Here is a 16,539-nt window from a genome sequence, read left to right on the forward strand (position 1 = left end):
AGCCTGCACACCACAACAAAGAGTAGCCCCTCCTCGCCGCAACTAGAGAAAGCCTGTGCACAGCAATGAAGACCCAATGCAGCCAAAAATAAATAAATTAATTAGTTTTTAAAATGTTTTTAAAAAACCTGAATTCATATATCACTTCATTCATTCATGTTTTCAATCAACCACTTATTCACTCAACAGTTACTGAGTACCTTTTATGAGGCAGGCACTATGTAAAGCAGACATATTTCTGTCTATTATATATCAGTCAAATGATCACACAAATATTTAATTATAAACTAAAAATTGCTATGAAGGAAAAAGTGCTAGAAACTTTGAGAAGACATAAGCGAGGAATCAAGAAACACTCCTTTGGTGACGTGCTGACTGGATGAGATGTAACTTACACTAGGCAGCCTGGAAGGTGGAGCACGCCAGGCAGAGGCTTCGCCAAGTCCTGGAAGCAGGAGGAGACCAGCAGGCCTATCATTTTTTTTTTTTGGCCATGCCATGTGGCATGTGGGATCTTAATTCCCCCACCAGGGATTGAACCCGTGCCCTCTGCATTGGGAGTGCAGTCTTAACCACTGGACCACCAGGGAAGACCCCCAGCAGGTCTATCTTAAGGCACCTACCATTCTGTCTCATATATACCAGCTGGATCTGTCTTGTTCTGCCTCTCACCCCAGCCTCAGTTTACTGATAGTTACCGAAAGGACAAACAATGTGTCAACATCCCCAGGAGATACTGATTCACAGGTCTAGTTACCTAAGGAGTCTATGCTTGTAAAAAGCTCCCAGATGACTCTGATATGCAGCCAAGTTTGTAAACTATATGCCCAAACTATCTACTCAATAAATATATATTGATTATTATCTCATTTAAAATCTCTAAGGTCAGTGTGGTAAATTGTTTCCAAAATTGGCCACAATAATCCCAACCATGCTGCATGTCCTTTTGCAGTGTGACTTTGACACTCTACCCTGTAAGAGGTGAAGTCCATATCCCCACCCCTTGGATGTAGGCTACACTCATGACTTACTTTAATCAAAAGAATGGGGCAGAAGTGTATGTATGACTTCGAGGCCTAGGCTTTAAGAGGCCCTGCAGCTGCTTTGCGGCCCCCTTGGAAGCCAACCACCATGTAAAGAAGCCCAGTCTAGATTAATGAGTGATGAGAGGCCATCTCTCCATGAGAGAGCTGGACCTCATGGAGGAGAACCAAAATGTCCCAGCCAACAGTTAGCACCAAGACCCCAGATACGTGAGTGAAGCCATGTTGGATCCTCCAATCCAATCGACATCACGTGGAACAAAGCAATATGGCCCTCACCCCTGAATTACTAATCCACTGAATCACAGCAATAAAATGACTATATTTGAAGCCAGGAAAAGTTTTAGGGTGATCTGTTACTGTGTAACAGATAATTGACACAGTCAGAAATTCAACACTCTTTTAGCAGTCATTCAAATGTTTCCCAACTTTGATGATCAAGAAACTCTTCCTTGGGACCTCCCTGGTGGTACAGTGGTTAAGAATCCACCTGCAATGCAGGGGACACGGGTTCATGCCCTGGTCTGGGAAGATCCCACATGCCACGGAGCAACTAAGCCCATGAGCCACAACTACTGAGCCTGCACTCTAGAGCCCGTGAGCCACATATACTGAACCCATGTGCTGCAACTACTGAAGCCCACACACCTAGAGCCTGTGCTCCGTGACAAGAGAAGCCACCGCAATGAGAAGCCCGCGCACCGCAATGAAGAGTAGCCCCCGCTTGCCACAACTAGAGAAAGTCCGCGCGCAGCAACGAAGACCCAACGCAGTCAAAAAAATTTTTAATTAAAAAAAAGAAACTCTTCCTCATATTCATTAAAATCACTCCTCTCTCAATTTAAGCCCATTTCCTCTTAAATCTTTGAAATATAGGAAGACCAATTAATCAAAATCCCCAAGCAAAAACTATTCTTATACTCAAAGATGGTAATCAAGCCATCCCTTAGCTTTTCCTTCTCTAGGCTAAAATCTTTTTTTTAAACATATAACGATAAGGATTTTTTTTTAATTTTTTAATCATTTTTATTCCTCTCTTAAGTATGGGGGGGACCAATATTGGATTCCACATGCCAGTATCTAACAGAGGATATTGCCCAGCCCTTATGGTTCATCTTTCTTATTTTACTTTTATTTAGTTACTTATTTATTTTTGGTCACACAGCACAGCATGCAGGATCTTAGTTCCCCAACCAGGAATCGAACCCATGCCCCCAGCAGTGGAAGCACGGAGTCCTAACCACTGGACCGCCAAGGGAATTCCCTGGATCACCTTTCTATAATCAAATTCCACAGTCCCCAATATGGCACGTTAGCCCCCCAAAAGTTGTGAATTACCCTACAAACTTAATCACTTACTAGAATTAATGTGAAACCCCTTCTGTTCTTAACACTCACCTTATTCCATTTTGTGATGACTCCCTTCACTCATCAACCTGGTTTGATGCTCCACTATTGAGGTAGATTTTAACAAATTCTAGGTATCTGAAGCACAAAAGAAAAGCTTGAGAGGCTGGAGTGGGCATACCATTCATGTCAATCAAGGTCTCCAACAGTGGTCAGGGCCTCTCCAAGGCCAAGCAGGCTCTGAGTACCTCCTCCTTCCACCTCGAAGATAAAGTGGCCTTGCAAAAGACAAGACCTTTAGCACTCAACTACTGAGCAAAGGCACCTTTTCTGCAGAACCCAACAAGGTGTATTTATCTACAAAGAGACAAACCAGGTGCTTACAGCAGTGTAAAAACATGTCTTCCCTCTGAGTCTTACCAGAATGTATGCTTCAATGTCAGAAGTAGCCTTACAATCACCGATAAAATAGGGATAGTAAAGCCTACCCAACACAGGGTACTGTAGGTATCAAATAAAATGATACAAGGGAATAATTTTGGAAGGTACTATACTACATTAGGTGATAGTCTAGAACTAGGTTTCAGGAAGTCCTATAAATCTTCAAATTAACTTTGGATGGTTACCTGATGGTTTCAGGTGACATATACAGAAGAGGCACCATGGGCTCAAGTTCATCAAACAAGAACCAAAAACATGCCATCTAACTAGAAAGCTTATGGATTTTCTAATACTGCCAAGACTAATAAAGATGTTTAGACTACTGGTTTGACCCCGGGGACCCACTTCAGCCACTGTCTGTCTGTCTAATGGTGCTGAGCTCTAGGTCAAGGACCAGGTCCAGTGAAGGAATTCAACAGTCTAGTGGAAGAGACAGACACTGCTGTGGAAGTCCAAATAAAGAAGAGTAACCACCAGAGGAAGTCAGGGAAGGATTCACATATGAACTAAGTCTCCTGGGGGTGAGCACTTTGCCTGTCAGAGAGGAGGGGGAACCACCAGGAAACGGCACAGTGTCCTAAGAGGACGTGGTATAACCAGGGACTGGAAAAATGAAGAGTTCAGTGATGTTGGACAGGAGAGAAATGGCTGGGAAAAGGAGAGGGAGATAAAATGTGTAACAGGTAGGATGGGGTCATATTGTGAAGGACTTTCCCTATCCAGCTAAGTAGGAAACGGAACAAATGGCACTCTGAAACACTGCGAATGAAAAGATTAGACTTGGCCTTTAGGAACATAACTTTGGCAACAAGAATGAGAGGTTGGAGCAGAGAAGGATCTATGGTACAGTGACAAGAGCACAGTCAAGATTTGATAAGGTTTTGAATCAGAAGTTACAAACTCAAATTCCTGGAGGCAACGTAGGTCGAATGTGACATCTTCGTTGTGTAACATCTGGGAGAATGGTGATTATCTGTGATCTTGGAAGAATGCAGGCCCCACCTGAAAGTCTTCACACAAAAAATTTTAAGCCATTGGGCTGGTTAAACAAAATATCTAGTTTTTGACCTACGATAAATTCCCAATACAGTGGGAATGAAGAAAAGACACACATCAAACAGTATGCCAATATAATCAAGAGGGTTTAGCAACCATAGATTTATCATATTTAGAGATGTGAGGCATAAAAAGAATGAAGAGGAAGATTTGGTAGATATAATTAACAGAGTTCAAACATACAGCAATACAAGCAGATAACAGATACTGGGTAGGGGAGATAATGACTTGTCATGTACGTGTTGAACTTAAGACAAACCTGGTAGGTTTGCGAAGTTGGACAAAGCTTGTCAAGATTTGTCAAGTTGGAAACAAGGATCTGAAGTTTGGGAGAGACAGCTGGGCTGGTAAGACATACTGAGGATGGCTGAATTCATGGACATATTTGAGATCCTTAGAGGAAGGGGCTGGAAAAAGAGTGAAAAGAAACCCAAGACAAAGCCCTGGAGCATCTCGACACTTATGGGATAATCAAAAGAAAATAAGAATAAATAATGGAAGGATACTCTGGAAACTCAGAAGAGACAAGGTGGCCACAAAGCCATAAGAAGAAGGCTGCTGGGAAAAAAAAAGAATGGTTCAGTAGTGCCAAATGCTAGGCAAAGATTAAGTAAGATGGAGGCTGAAATCAGGACCAGAATACTGGGTCTGGAAATCAGAAGTTTACTTGTAATCTTCAGGAAAACAGGAATAGGGTAATGGGGGTAGAAGCCTAAATAACAAAGAGCTGCTCAAAGGATCAGAGTTGAGGAAGTGCAATGGAGGCTCGTGCTCATTCTACCCTTACTAAGGACCTACTAGGTGCCAAGTACCATGGATATTATTCTAACAAAACAGGTGCTGCTTCTCAATATAGTCTATGGTCGAGGAGACACAGGATGCTCTTGAGTACTCATCCAGTCTTGGTGAGTAAGAAGAGATTTCATGGAAGAAGTCATTTTCAGGCTCCAGCCAGTTAAGCCAGTTGGCCAGGTTAAGCTGGGGCAGGGTGTCTCAGAGAAGGCTTGCCTGTGCAAAGGCCTGAAGTAAAGAGTGAACATGGACCACCTGGGGGTAATTGTAAGGAACAGGAGCAAACTTTAAGGAGGGTTACTGCCTGGTGCTGAGGCTGAAGATTTCAGAAGTTTAGAGGTGAAGAGCAGGAAGGAGATAGGGCAGCAGTCTGAACAGAATGAGGGATGTGGGGAGGGTCTTCATAATACCTCAGAAACTCACTGGTAAGACAGTGCTTTCTACAATTCAGGAGTCACAATTATTAAGCAGAAAAGCAAATAGGTTTGCCCCTCTCTCTTCCTTTAACAATGGTTTAGTATGACTAAACTATTTCTCACAAGACACAGAAAGAATAGAGAGTACAACAGCAAAAGATGCATAAAGCTGTAAACCTGTTTGATTTCTCTAAGGTTTATATAATAAACAGTCTTATTAGGTCCAAAACCACATCCAGATCCCAAAGGAAATGAAACTTTTCCCCTAACATCCCCTCCAAACAGTTGAAGGACTTTCAGATACCCAAACTGATAACACGTTGACTCACATTTCTAAAGACTAAGTCTCTTCCCAGTTTCTGCATCAGCTCAGTCTAGCTCAAGACACTAAGAGAAAACAGTCTGGGGTTACCTGATTTTGCCTGTTTCAAAACATGGCCAGGGCAGAAAGCAAGCTGCCTCCAGTTCCTGCTGCTGCTGAGGTCCTTGGAGCCGGGTTCAGATGAGATCATCTCAGGAACCAACAGCAGCGGCTTTCAGGCAGTGAATGGTGCTGCCTGGGGACGTATCTTTGGTAAGCAAGATTGCAACAGAGCAGGCGGTTTACCCAGGGCAGTGCTGACTCACGCCAGGCAAAACTCATTTCCCAAACAACTCAGCCTGAGCCAACCGCAATCGACTGCAACCTAGAAAAGAAGAGGCGCCCCACTGATTTTTCTTTTAAATCGAAAGCTGATTACTGGGAGGCAGGTGAACCTCATTCTCCGGCTGCTGGTCACCCAGAAAAGCTCCAGTGGTCAGTCACCTTCTGAAATATCACCTGCAAACAGCCTGGGGCTCAGGAAAGCACGATTACTGAAGGTAGCAGGTCCAGGAGCTCTGGAGATTTCCCCAAGAGGCTGATAAAGAAGTCACTTTGCATTTACAAATTAGAACATCTGGGTGAGAGGATGCCCAGTCATGGCTAGCTGGTCAAATCACTAGGGTGAATTCTGTCAGCTCTGACCAGGCTCACTGTTCTTTTTCCCCACCAGGCTTTCTCTGACCTTTCTGTTTCCTTAGACAACTCATGTTCTCTAATTAACACAGATACATAGGAGGGTTTTCTTTGTTTGTTTGTTTAATCAGCTGCCACATTCTCTATGCTAAAGCAAAGTTATCCACCATCACACCTACTAGATGTTTAAGGAACACAAGAGTCCGTGAAATCACATTAACACTTACTTTTGAAAAATCCTTAAATGTATGTCAACTCTCATTTATTGGCCAGCTTATTAAAAAATCGATTCTAGAATGACTGGCTCATCAACAGCTATTAATTATTATTGAATTTGCACTGACAGGCTAGAACTGACAATGGCGCTAGACAAAGAAAACAAAAGATTAAGTCCTTGCTTTCATTCGACAAGAATGAAACTAAAGTTCATATCAGATCCTTCTGTTCCCTGGTCAAAATTTCCCACGGTCCTCAGCTATTCCTTAGCGTGGGCATTCAAGGCCACCACACCTAGCCTTGTTCATCCTGTCAGGCAGGTCTCAAGGCATCAACTCTGGACGTAGCTGCCAATCCAGCCTGTCATTCAATAAATGTCAGGATTCGTTAAAATGTACATGGAGATTGTCAGAATTCGGATTTAAAAACTATGCTATTTAATTCTATTCCTTTTCACGGGGCTAGTTTAAAAAAAAAAAGTTATTTATCCAACTCAATGCCCCTTAATTACATTATTCCAACAGGGTAACCACACTGGCCTTTGAGAAGGTTTTATAAAATGTTCCCTCTTTTACTTCCTCCCCTTCAGGGTTTTCCTTTCCAGAAAATAGCTGTGCTTAAAGAGGTTTTCCCACAGTATGTGTTAATTAGTCTTTTTCCAATGATAAAAGCATCTTTAGAGCAGCTGACGACCATTATCTCACAGACCACACTTTAAAAATATTTCTGTAGTTGATGATAAGTCGCAAACGTCCTAATATGGAGTAACTCTCAAGGTACATACAGTAGAGACAAATATGGAAACAAAAATAGAATACTGTTAAAAGCTTCTGACTCATTCTATATTAGTAAACTTTAAATGAGGAAGAGAAAATCCAGATGGTACTGTGCCCAGGAAGTAAATGTAAATGATGCGAAGCAGAAGAACTTCCTAATTCTGCTAAGATAAGCACCACTCAGCAGGTGAGGAGGGCTGTCTCAGATTATCATTTCCCTCTGTGGGATTCTGTACAGTTCCGATCAGTTTCCCCTGAATATAACCATACTCCATCTGAGCTCCTTCTTTTAGCTGGGAAAGGCTGAGGATTACACATGTAGAGGTCTAAAAAGATGCTAAACTTGAACTAATGGCTTCAGGCACTTGAGCTTTTATAAGGTTATATGAAAACTCCAAGAATATGAGACTGTATGAGAAATAAACAAAATAATTGTGGCTTTGTGCTTAAGTTCCTTCGATATATATATATATATATATATATTTTATATTACTTTAAAACTCAGACAAAGTTAATTCACACCCAAAGCTATATAGACTTACTTTTTATGTGTGGTCACAAGAGATATTTAACATGTGTATGTGTGCATGTAGGCTTTTGCATACGAGTATGTATGTATGTATATATACACGCACACCTTGCAAACACCATATCTACTGTTTTACTTGAACAGAAATATGTAATGCCGTTTGTAGCCCAAATTTGGTTTGTTTTCTGCTATTTCTTAACATTTTAAACAACAAGCACGTGTCAAAAGAAATTAAAATAGTCTTTTCTTAGGATTCTGTAGTCTTCCAAATCCACAGAAAATTACCAAATACATAGAAAAAGATATGGGAGGGAAGTGCAATGGGAACAGATCAAGGAGGTATTTTAGCTTTACCAGTATTTGAATACATTTTACAACAAGCATATATTCAAATATTACTTGGTCATTTAAAATTCAGTTAAAGTTTTAAATGTTCTACTGTTTATAAACTACTTTAATCTTTTCCCCTTCTCACTGTTTCCTCTCAACAGCCTCCCTTTACCTGCCTCCCCATTCCTAGCATCCTAAATAATACTGCACATTTCCTCTTTTTAACAAAATTAATCTTGCTTATGTCCATATCCTTTTTCTTTCCCCCCACGTCCTGTTTATGACTGAGGAGATAGTGAATTGATAAACCCAAATTTCCAAGAACCAGTGGCTTTCTCACTTTGTTGATAATTAGAGACACTGTAAATTCTAATCTTGGATGTTCAGGGAATCTTATAACCTTTTTTTTTAAACTAGAGTACCTACTCTTCAAAAAAGACAATGAATGTCACCAAAGTAGCTATCATCTAATAAATCACAGAAATTAGGCATGAAAAATGAAGTAAACTTTAGGATACTCGAGAATCAACTCTAGAGGTACTTAAGAATCAACAGTGGTGCTTATTGAAAAGGATCACTTCCCAACCCAGTCTCTCAGACACTCTGAATTAGCAGAAGTGGAAGGAGCCCCTAGAATCGGAATTTTTAATAAGCATCTCCCTCTCCCAAGTGATTCTGATACAGAGAGGCCTTGGATCATGTTTTGGGAGACAGGTCATAGCTTTGTCCCCTAAGCACTGTAAAATGAAAAGTTTTTGTTTCTTTGTTTTTTGGCTGCGTTGGGTCTGCGTTGCTGCGCGTGGACTTTCTCTAGTTGTTGACTGGACCATTACTTTCTTCAAGCCTCCAGGGGCAATTATCTTAACTACTTATCTTAAGGATTTTCACTGTCACCCACAGTCCTGTTAGACTGAGACATTTTCACACCTGGGATGCAGTACAAGGGGCTTCGTGGAATTTTTATAACTGTGAAAATTAAAGTTCATTTGACTCAACAGAACAGTCAAATAGGACAAAGGAGAAAACCTCCACAAAGGCACGGCTTGAAAGTAGAGGCTTCTGACTTCCTGATGAGGCAGTTTTGCCCAGAAATTCAAACCATGGGATGCTATATAGCTCATATGTCGAGAGTACCTAAAGGGCAACTTATCACCACGGCATCATCCACCGCAGGCTTACTGTAACACTTGGAAGCACAACCGTGCTGGATAAGATGGCCTCTCCTGGGAGACAGTGGCTGTCGCCATAGCAGGGATCATTCCATCTTGGGGCCAGAAGAACCAGGCAGTCCCTTTAATCTTTAACGAGCCACTTTAGTGTTCAGATATAGGAACCGGCACCGACTGAGGCTCAACCTGCCTCACAGCACTTTGTGGCAAAACCACCCCCAAGCTGCAGGAGGGCACGCCAGCCAGCCAGGCCAGTGCCCGGGGCTGCAGTTACCAGAAGCTGTTCTATAATGTAATTTGGGTACTTTATTATCCACTGTGGCATAATACTTCATAGTGCAGAAAGGTATCCAATATCAGACTTCCCTGGTAGCACAGATGGTTAAGAATCCTCCTGCCAATGCAGGGGACTTGGGTTTGAGCCCGGGTCTGGGAAGATCCCACGTGCCGCGGAGCAACTAAGCCCGTGCGCCACAACTACTGAGCCTGCGCTCTAGAGCCCGCGTGCTGCAACTACTGAAGCCCACGCGCCTAGAGCCCACGTTCTGCAACAAGAGAAGCCACCGCACTGAGAAGCCCGCGTACCCGGCTTGCCGCAACCAGAGAAAGCCCGTGCGCAGCAATGAAGACCCAAAGCAGCCAAAAAATAAAATTAATTAAAAAAACAAAACAAAAAAAAAAAAAAAAAAAAAAAAGAAGAAGAAAGGTAGCCAACATCAAGGGTAAGGCAACTGCCTACCTCAGGCACAATGAAATACTAGATTAGTAAATGTCAGAAAGTGAAAGAGTAACAAGCCCAGTTTGAAGGAAAAGGAAGACTCCAAAGCTGACAGGACACAGCCTGATGACCTGATGACAAGACTGGGAGAAAGGAAGTCAGCGACGTGACTAAACTGCTATCTCGGGCAGTTCACTTTAGAAACCTGGCAATGGAAATCTTGGAACCATTCGACGGGGGTGATTTTCTATACAAAGCTATTTCTTCATTTTTTTCCCTGTGCTGCTAATACAGAAGAAGGGCAGGGAGAAGGCCCTTGTCATCAAACTCCATCACCGGAACAACTCCAAGAGCTTCATAATGAAGTAATTGGTAAGCTCATGTTCTATTCCCCAGTAGCCACCCTCTCAGAACAAAGATTCTGTAATTCAACTTTGAAGATTAGCTCAATTCATAATTCTTACTCTATAGCTCTGGATTTTTCTCTTCCCCAAATATACACATACATTCTCTCTCTCCCTCTCTCCCCCCTCCCCGCCCCCTTCTCTTTCACTGTCTCTCCACCCTCCTCATGCTCTGCCTCCAATAAGTCAAACTTCCTGAATTTTCACCCTGGTACCCACTAAAAATGCGACAAGATTAAGTTACCTTCCTTCAAGTCCCCAAGTCTAGGGGGCCTTTGTTGACATGCATTTCATCTTGATGGGTGACTTCTAGCCATGCAGATAAATTACCTGTTCACCTACAGTTAATCTTCAAACTGGCTTTTGTAGGCTATGGAAATAAAAGGGTAAGACTGCACAGCTTGAATGTCCCATCAAGGTAATCAAAGTAATGGAAGAGGCAGAGAAGACAGGAGAGATTTCAAAATAAAAACTGTGCTGTGCATTTCAGGAGCACTTAAGAAAACACTCCATCTGACTAAGCAGCCAATGAGTAGACAAATACCCAAAGGACTATACATTCTCTAAAGATTACTGTGCTCACAGTTCTTACTTCCCTCAAGGTCTGCAAGAGATCACATCATAAAGTTAGACTTGCATTATTCATAATAGACTGGATAGATAGATCCCAACACCCAGAATTCTAAGGATTTACCTGAAAATAAAGCCATAACCTTATTTCAACCCAAACCCATGTAACAAGGAATAAAATACATATTGTTTGGGTCTTTCAATGGTATCTCTCTCATCCCTTTTACAATAGAACAAAAAAGGATTAGAGACAGGAACCCAAAGTTTTGTCTCAGGCATTAAACACTTAAAAAAGAATCACAGATGGGCTTCCCTGGTGGTGCAGTGGTTGAGAGTCCACCTGCCGACACAGGGGACACGGGTTCATGCCCCGGTCCGGGAAGATCCCACATGCCGTGGAGCAGCTGGGCCCGTGAGCCATGGCCGCTGAGCCTGCGCGTCCGGAGCCTGTGCTCTACAACGGGAGAGGCCACAACAGCGAGCGGCCCACGTACCGCAAAAAAAAAATCTTTGCTCTTTGTCAGTCAAGTCAGTTTTACAAGTAGTCTGATGAACTTAAAAAACAGATATGCTACTTATTAGAAAAGTTAAAAAAGGGGGACAATACCAAATGCTGAAGAGGATGCAGAGAAACTGGATCTCATACACTGCTGGTGAGACAGACTGTAAAATGATACAGGGCTTGGGAAAATAGTTTGGTAGTTTCTTTAAGAGACTAAAGATACACTTACTGTAAGACTGAGCAATTGCATTCCTGGGCACCTAACCCAGAGAAATTAAAACTTGTATCTACACAAATACCTGCACATAAATGTTCATAATGGCTTTATCTGTAACGGCCCCAAACTGGAAACAACAAAAATGCCCTACAATAGGTAAATGGTTAAAAAACTGGATACAGGGACTTCTCTGGTGGCACAGTGGTTAAGACTCTGCACTACCAATGCAGGGGGCCTGGGTTAGATCCCTGGTCAGAGAACTAGATCCCACATGCATGCCACAACTAAGAGTTCGCATGCCACAACTAAGAGTGCGCATGCCACAACTAAGGAGCCCGTGAGCTGCAACTAAGGAGCCTGCCTGCCTCAAAGAAGACCCAGCACAACTTAATTAATTAATTAATTAAATTTTTAAAAACCTGTGATACATCCAAGGCATAGAAAACAAACTTATAGTTAAAGGGGAAAGGGGATGGGGGAGAGCTAAGTTAGGAGTTTGGGATTAGCAGATACAAACTACAATATATAAAACAGATAAACAGGGAGAAAAACAAATACCGTATGCTAACACATATATATGGACTCTAAGAAAAAAAAATGTCATGAAGAGATTAGTGGTAGGACGGGAATAAAACACAGACCTACTAGAGCATGGACTTGAGGATATGGGGAGGGGGAAGGGTAAGCTGTGACGAAGTGAGAGAGTGGCAGGGACATATATACACTACCAAATGTAAATTAGATAGCTAGTGGGAAGCTGCCGCATAGCACAGGGAGATCACCTCTGTGCTTTGTGACCACCTAGAGGGGTGGGATAGGGAGGGTGGGAGAGAGGGTGACGCAAGAGGGAAGAGATATGGGAACATATGTTTATGTATAACTGATTCACTTTGTTGTAAAGGAGAAACTAGCACACTATTGTAAAACAGTTATACTCCAATAAAGATGTTAAAAAAACAAACAAAAAAAACCCCAGATAAACAACAGGTCCTACTGTATAGTACAAGAAACTATATTCAAGACTTCCCTGGTGGCGCAGTGGTTAAGAATCCACCTGCCAATGCAGAGGACACAGGTTCAAGCCCTAGTCCGGGAAGATCCCACATGTCATGGAGCAACCAAGTGCATGTGGCACAACTACTGAGCCTGCGCTCTACAGCCCTCAAGCCACAATTACTGAGCCCACACACCTAGAGCCCATGCTCTGCAACAAGAGAAGCCACTGCAATGAGAAGCCTGCACACCGCAACGAAGAGTAGCCCCGCTCGCCGCAACTAGAGAAAGCCTGCCCGCAGCAACGAAGACCCAAGGCAGCCAAAAATTAATTAATTAATTAATTAATTATTTTTAAAAAAGAAACTATATTCAATATCTTGTCATGAACAATAATGGAAAAGACTATGAAAAAGTATATATACGAATCACTTTGCTGTACACTAGGAACTAGTACAACATTGTAAATCAACTATACTTCAATTAAAAAGAAACAACTGTGATACATCCATCCATACTATTCATGCTATTTAGCAATAAAAAGCATTATTAAATACATTACTAAATACAACTTGGATGGAGGGCATCATGCTAAGTAAAAAATGCCAACCTCATAAGGACACATGTTGTTATGATTCTATTTCCATAACATTTCAAAAAGGACAAAATTATAGAGATAGAGAACAGATTACTGGCTGCCAAGGATTGGTTGGAGGGAAAGGGATGTATGTGACAATAAACGTGCAGTTACAATTACTCATTCAACTGTCCAACCACTATGAAGAATTAAGGAAGGTGAATTGTTTGTAAGGCAAAGCACATTTCATATTATTCTGCCATCCCTACTATGCCAGAAAAAACAACAACAACAAAAGATTGTTTAAGCATGAGTCCGTTGCTGGCTCAACCACCTAAAATACATTTCGGGCATTACCTGTGCCCCATCTCTACCGGTGATTTTATCTGAGCTTCCCCAGGCCACAAGCAATGAGCCAGGAGGCAGCAGAAGGAACCCATGCAGAGTGAACTCTCACTGCAATTTAAGCTCAGCATTCAGCCCAAAGTGTCTTGCCTGAAATCAGAAGCATCTGAAAACTGCAGCGATCAGACACATAAATTGTGGAAGACATGGTTACCGGGGTGGGGCACCTCACATGTGACAGGCTTCCTACTACAAACAGTTTTTCCTACAAAAGTCTCAGTAGCAGCCTCCAAATGTGAGGGAAAGGTTAGTGGAAAAAATTTAAATGATGCTTCCTCTGTGATTCTCCCAGCCAGGGCTCACATGTACTGAAAGCAGGTCACATGTCTCAGGCACAAAGTTTTAGTTTCTATACTCATCCGGGCTTCTTACTGAAAGTGGTCTACCACCGTTTATTCCACTATCACTTACAACACAAGGACCCTCGGGCCACCAACATCTACAGTATCCTACACAGGGGTCAATTTATTGGGAAGGCCTATTGAAAATCAGAAAGACACTCCAAAAAAAAATTTTTTTTTTTAAAGAAAACCCACCAATAAATTCTCCTCTAATCCAATGCTTCAGCTGTTTAGCCAAATGTGCTTTTGAGGGTAACTGGCTGATATATCAAATACAATTACAATTTTAAAACAAGGAATAAACTATAAAACAATCCTTCAGGACTTCCCTGGTGGCGCAGTGGTTAAGAATCAGCCTGCCAAGGCAGGGGACACAGGTTCCATCCCTGGTCTGGGAAGATCCCATATGCTGCAAAGCAACTAGGCCGGTGTGCTGCAACTACTGAGCCCACGCGCCGTGCTCCGTAACAAGAGAAGCCACCGCAATGAGAAGCCCGTGCACCATAAGGAAGAGTAGCCCCCGCTTACCACAACTAGAGAAAGCCCTCGCACAGCAACAAAGACCCAAATCAGCCAAAAATTTAAAAAACAAAAGACAAAAAAAAAATCCTTCATTGCTAATGGAATTAAAACTAGTAAAGGAATAACAAATACTACTAATAACATTCTAAAATCACCTTCCACACAAGGAGGCCCATGTATAAAAGGATAATTTTAAGCCCACATGCTATGAAATAGAACCTATTTCTAAAGACTCAGTCTGATAAGTAATCATAATTAGATGAGCTGATGGAGTGAGAGGCAGCTGGGGCCTGGTGGTTGGGAGCGTGCCTTCCCAGCCAGACTACTTGGGTTCAAACACTGTGTGGCCTTAGGCACATTTTCAACTTCTCTGTGCCGCATTTCCTGATCTGCGGAACACAGATACTGGTGCCTAAACTTCGCAGAATTGTTGGGAGGAGTTAAATGAGTTCATATAGCAAAGTCCTTGGCACACAGAAAGCACACAATAACTACTGATAAATTTTTATACAGGTAAAATAGTGTATAAAGAGAAGTACCATAAGGTTATAGTGACCAAAGTCCTCTGTAGGCTGGCACACATGCTATTCTACTGAACAGTAACGAGGAAAGCAAGGCCCAGTCTCATCACACAGCCTCCCCACCCCTCCCTACCCCAGTTAGAAGGATGGAGTTTGGGGGCTTCCCTGGTGGCGCTGTGGAGTCCACCTGCCAATGCAGGAGACACGAGTTCGGGCCCTGGTCCAGGAGGATCCCGCATGCCCGCGGAGCAACTGGGCCTGTGCGCCACACTACTGAGCCTGCGCTCGAGAGCCGTGAGCCACAACTACTGAAGCCCGTGCTCCGCAGCTAGAGAGTCCACCGCAATGGGAAGCCCGCGCACCGCAACGAAGAGTAGCCCCTGCTCGCCTTAACTAGAGAGGGCCCACATGCAGCAACGAACATCCAATGCAGCCATAAATAAATAAATAATTTTTTTTTTAAAGAAAGATGGAGTTTGTTCTAGAGATGCTTAAAGAAAAAAGGCTTGACTTTACCTAGACACCTCTCTCCCATTTCTAGGTTTCCCAACTATTCAGCAACAACCATAGAAATTTTGGAATCAGAAACATAAATTGTGTCCAAAAGTGTTAAACAATGCTTGTCCAAAGTCCCCAATACGGCTAATAGTTTAGACAGCTGTGCTAGGAGCCACAGAAGCTGCATTTTCTAACTAGTATTGCTTCTGAACAATTGAAACTTTCTCCAGAGCAAAGTCCAGACACAGGGAGCAGTGTTCCGCGCAAACATCCAAACAGTTTCATTATTGTTTAACCACCAAAATAAAAATAACAGCTCAAATAATCTATCAAGTTTGACATTTCATCCAACCAAGCAATTAAACCAGGACACAACGCATGCATGGAGAGATTTTTTTCCCCTGCTCCAAATCAACACTCATTTTGACATTGTAGCCACACAAACTAATAATGGTTGTTCCTAGACTACTTACAAAAGGCTTCTAAAAACCAAACATGCTGAAGTGCCTCAAAGAAACGACACAGCGTCAAATTTTATTTTCTGTCTCCCACCTTGAAGCATCTTTATTAACTGTAAGTAAAGTTACAGGCCAAGAAGTTGGAAACTCCCTTCTAACATTTAGTCAAAGGAGGTAAATACCCTCCTGATACAGGCACAAAATGCCAAGGTCTATCAATATATTCTTAAATATATTAAAGGTAAGTATCCTCACCTCATCCTCAAGTATTAAAATCGTGGTTCTGATCTAGCAAATCACCAAGTGATAGAACTTCTCTCTCCAGGTAGGGAGTTCTCAGTTGGTCGCCTCAATTACAGGTAGTCTAAGGAAGAAAATCAAGGACCTCTGATATCAAGTTCCTAAGACGTCCTCAGAACCACCTATAACAGAAGAATGCTATTCAAAGCGTGCAGTCGCACACCCTCCATGGACATCCATGTCAAGGTAAACACAAAAAAATTCACAGTAGGTAGGAACTGCTGTGCATCCAAGTGCATGACTTCCTGGTAATTCATTTTTCTTGTACTTTACAAAAATATTAGTTGGCAACAGACTGAAAAAGCACTTTACAAAGCTGCTCCTTCACCAGTTTCAGAAGGACTAACTTTTCACACAGTTGAATGCCAATTGTGTCACTTATTGGTCTAAAGGAATCAAAG

General features: G+C 42.3%; 1 protein-coding gene across 9 annotated transcripts in view; it reads right to left on the reverse strand.

The window, feature by feature from the left end:
• RFFL (ring finger and FYVE like domain containing E3 ubiquitin protein ligase) overlaps positions 1-16,539 on the reverse strand; it is a 74,717-nt gene that overhangs the window by 41,787 nt on the left and 16,391 nt on the right. The window contains exons 1-2 of one of the 9 annotated variants that reach the window (XM_067021801.1): positions 5,508-5,604; positions 2,442-2,528 (exon numbers count right to left, since the gene is read on the reverse strand). The exons of 4 other annotated variants lie outside the window; for them this stretch is intronic. Coding sequence is in view for 1 of the 5 variants with exons in the window: in XM_067021800.1 (XP_066877901.1) it covers positions 5,508-5,607 (100 nt within the window). In the remaining 4 variants the exon portion in view is untranslated. Of the gene's footprint in view, positions 1-2,441; positions 2,529-5,507; positions 5,669-16,539 lie in introns of those variants that run through there. 4 more of the 9 variants (XM_067021799.1, XM_067021800.1, XM_067021803.1 and 1 more) reach the window with 4 other exon arrangements.

Source organism: Kogia breviceps, chromosome 19 (genome assembly GCF_026419965.1).
Source record: "Kogia breviceps isolate mKogBre1 chromosome 19, mKogBre1 haplotype 1, whole genome shotgun sequence".
Taxonomy (NCBI): Eukaryota; Metazoa; Chordata; class Mammalia; order Artiodactyla; family Physeteridae; genus Kogia; species Kogia breviceps.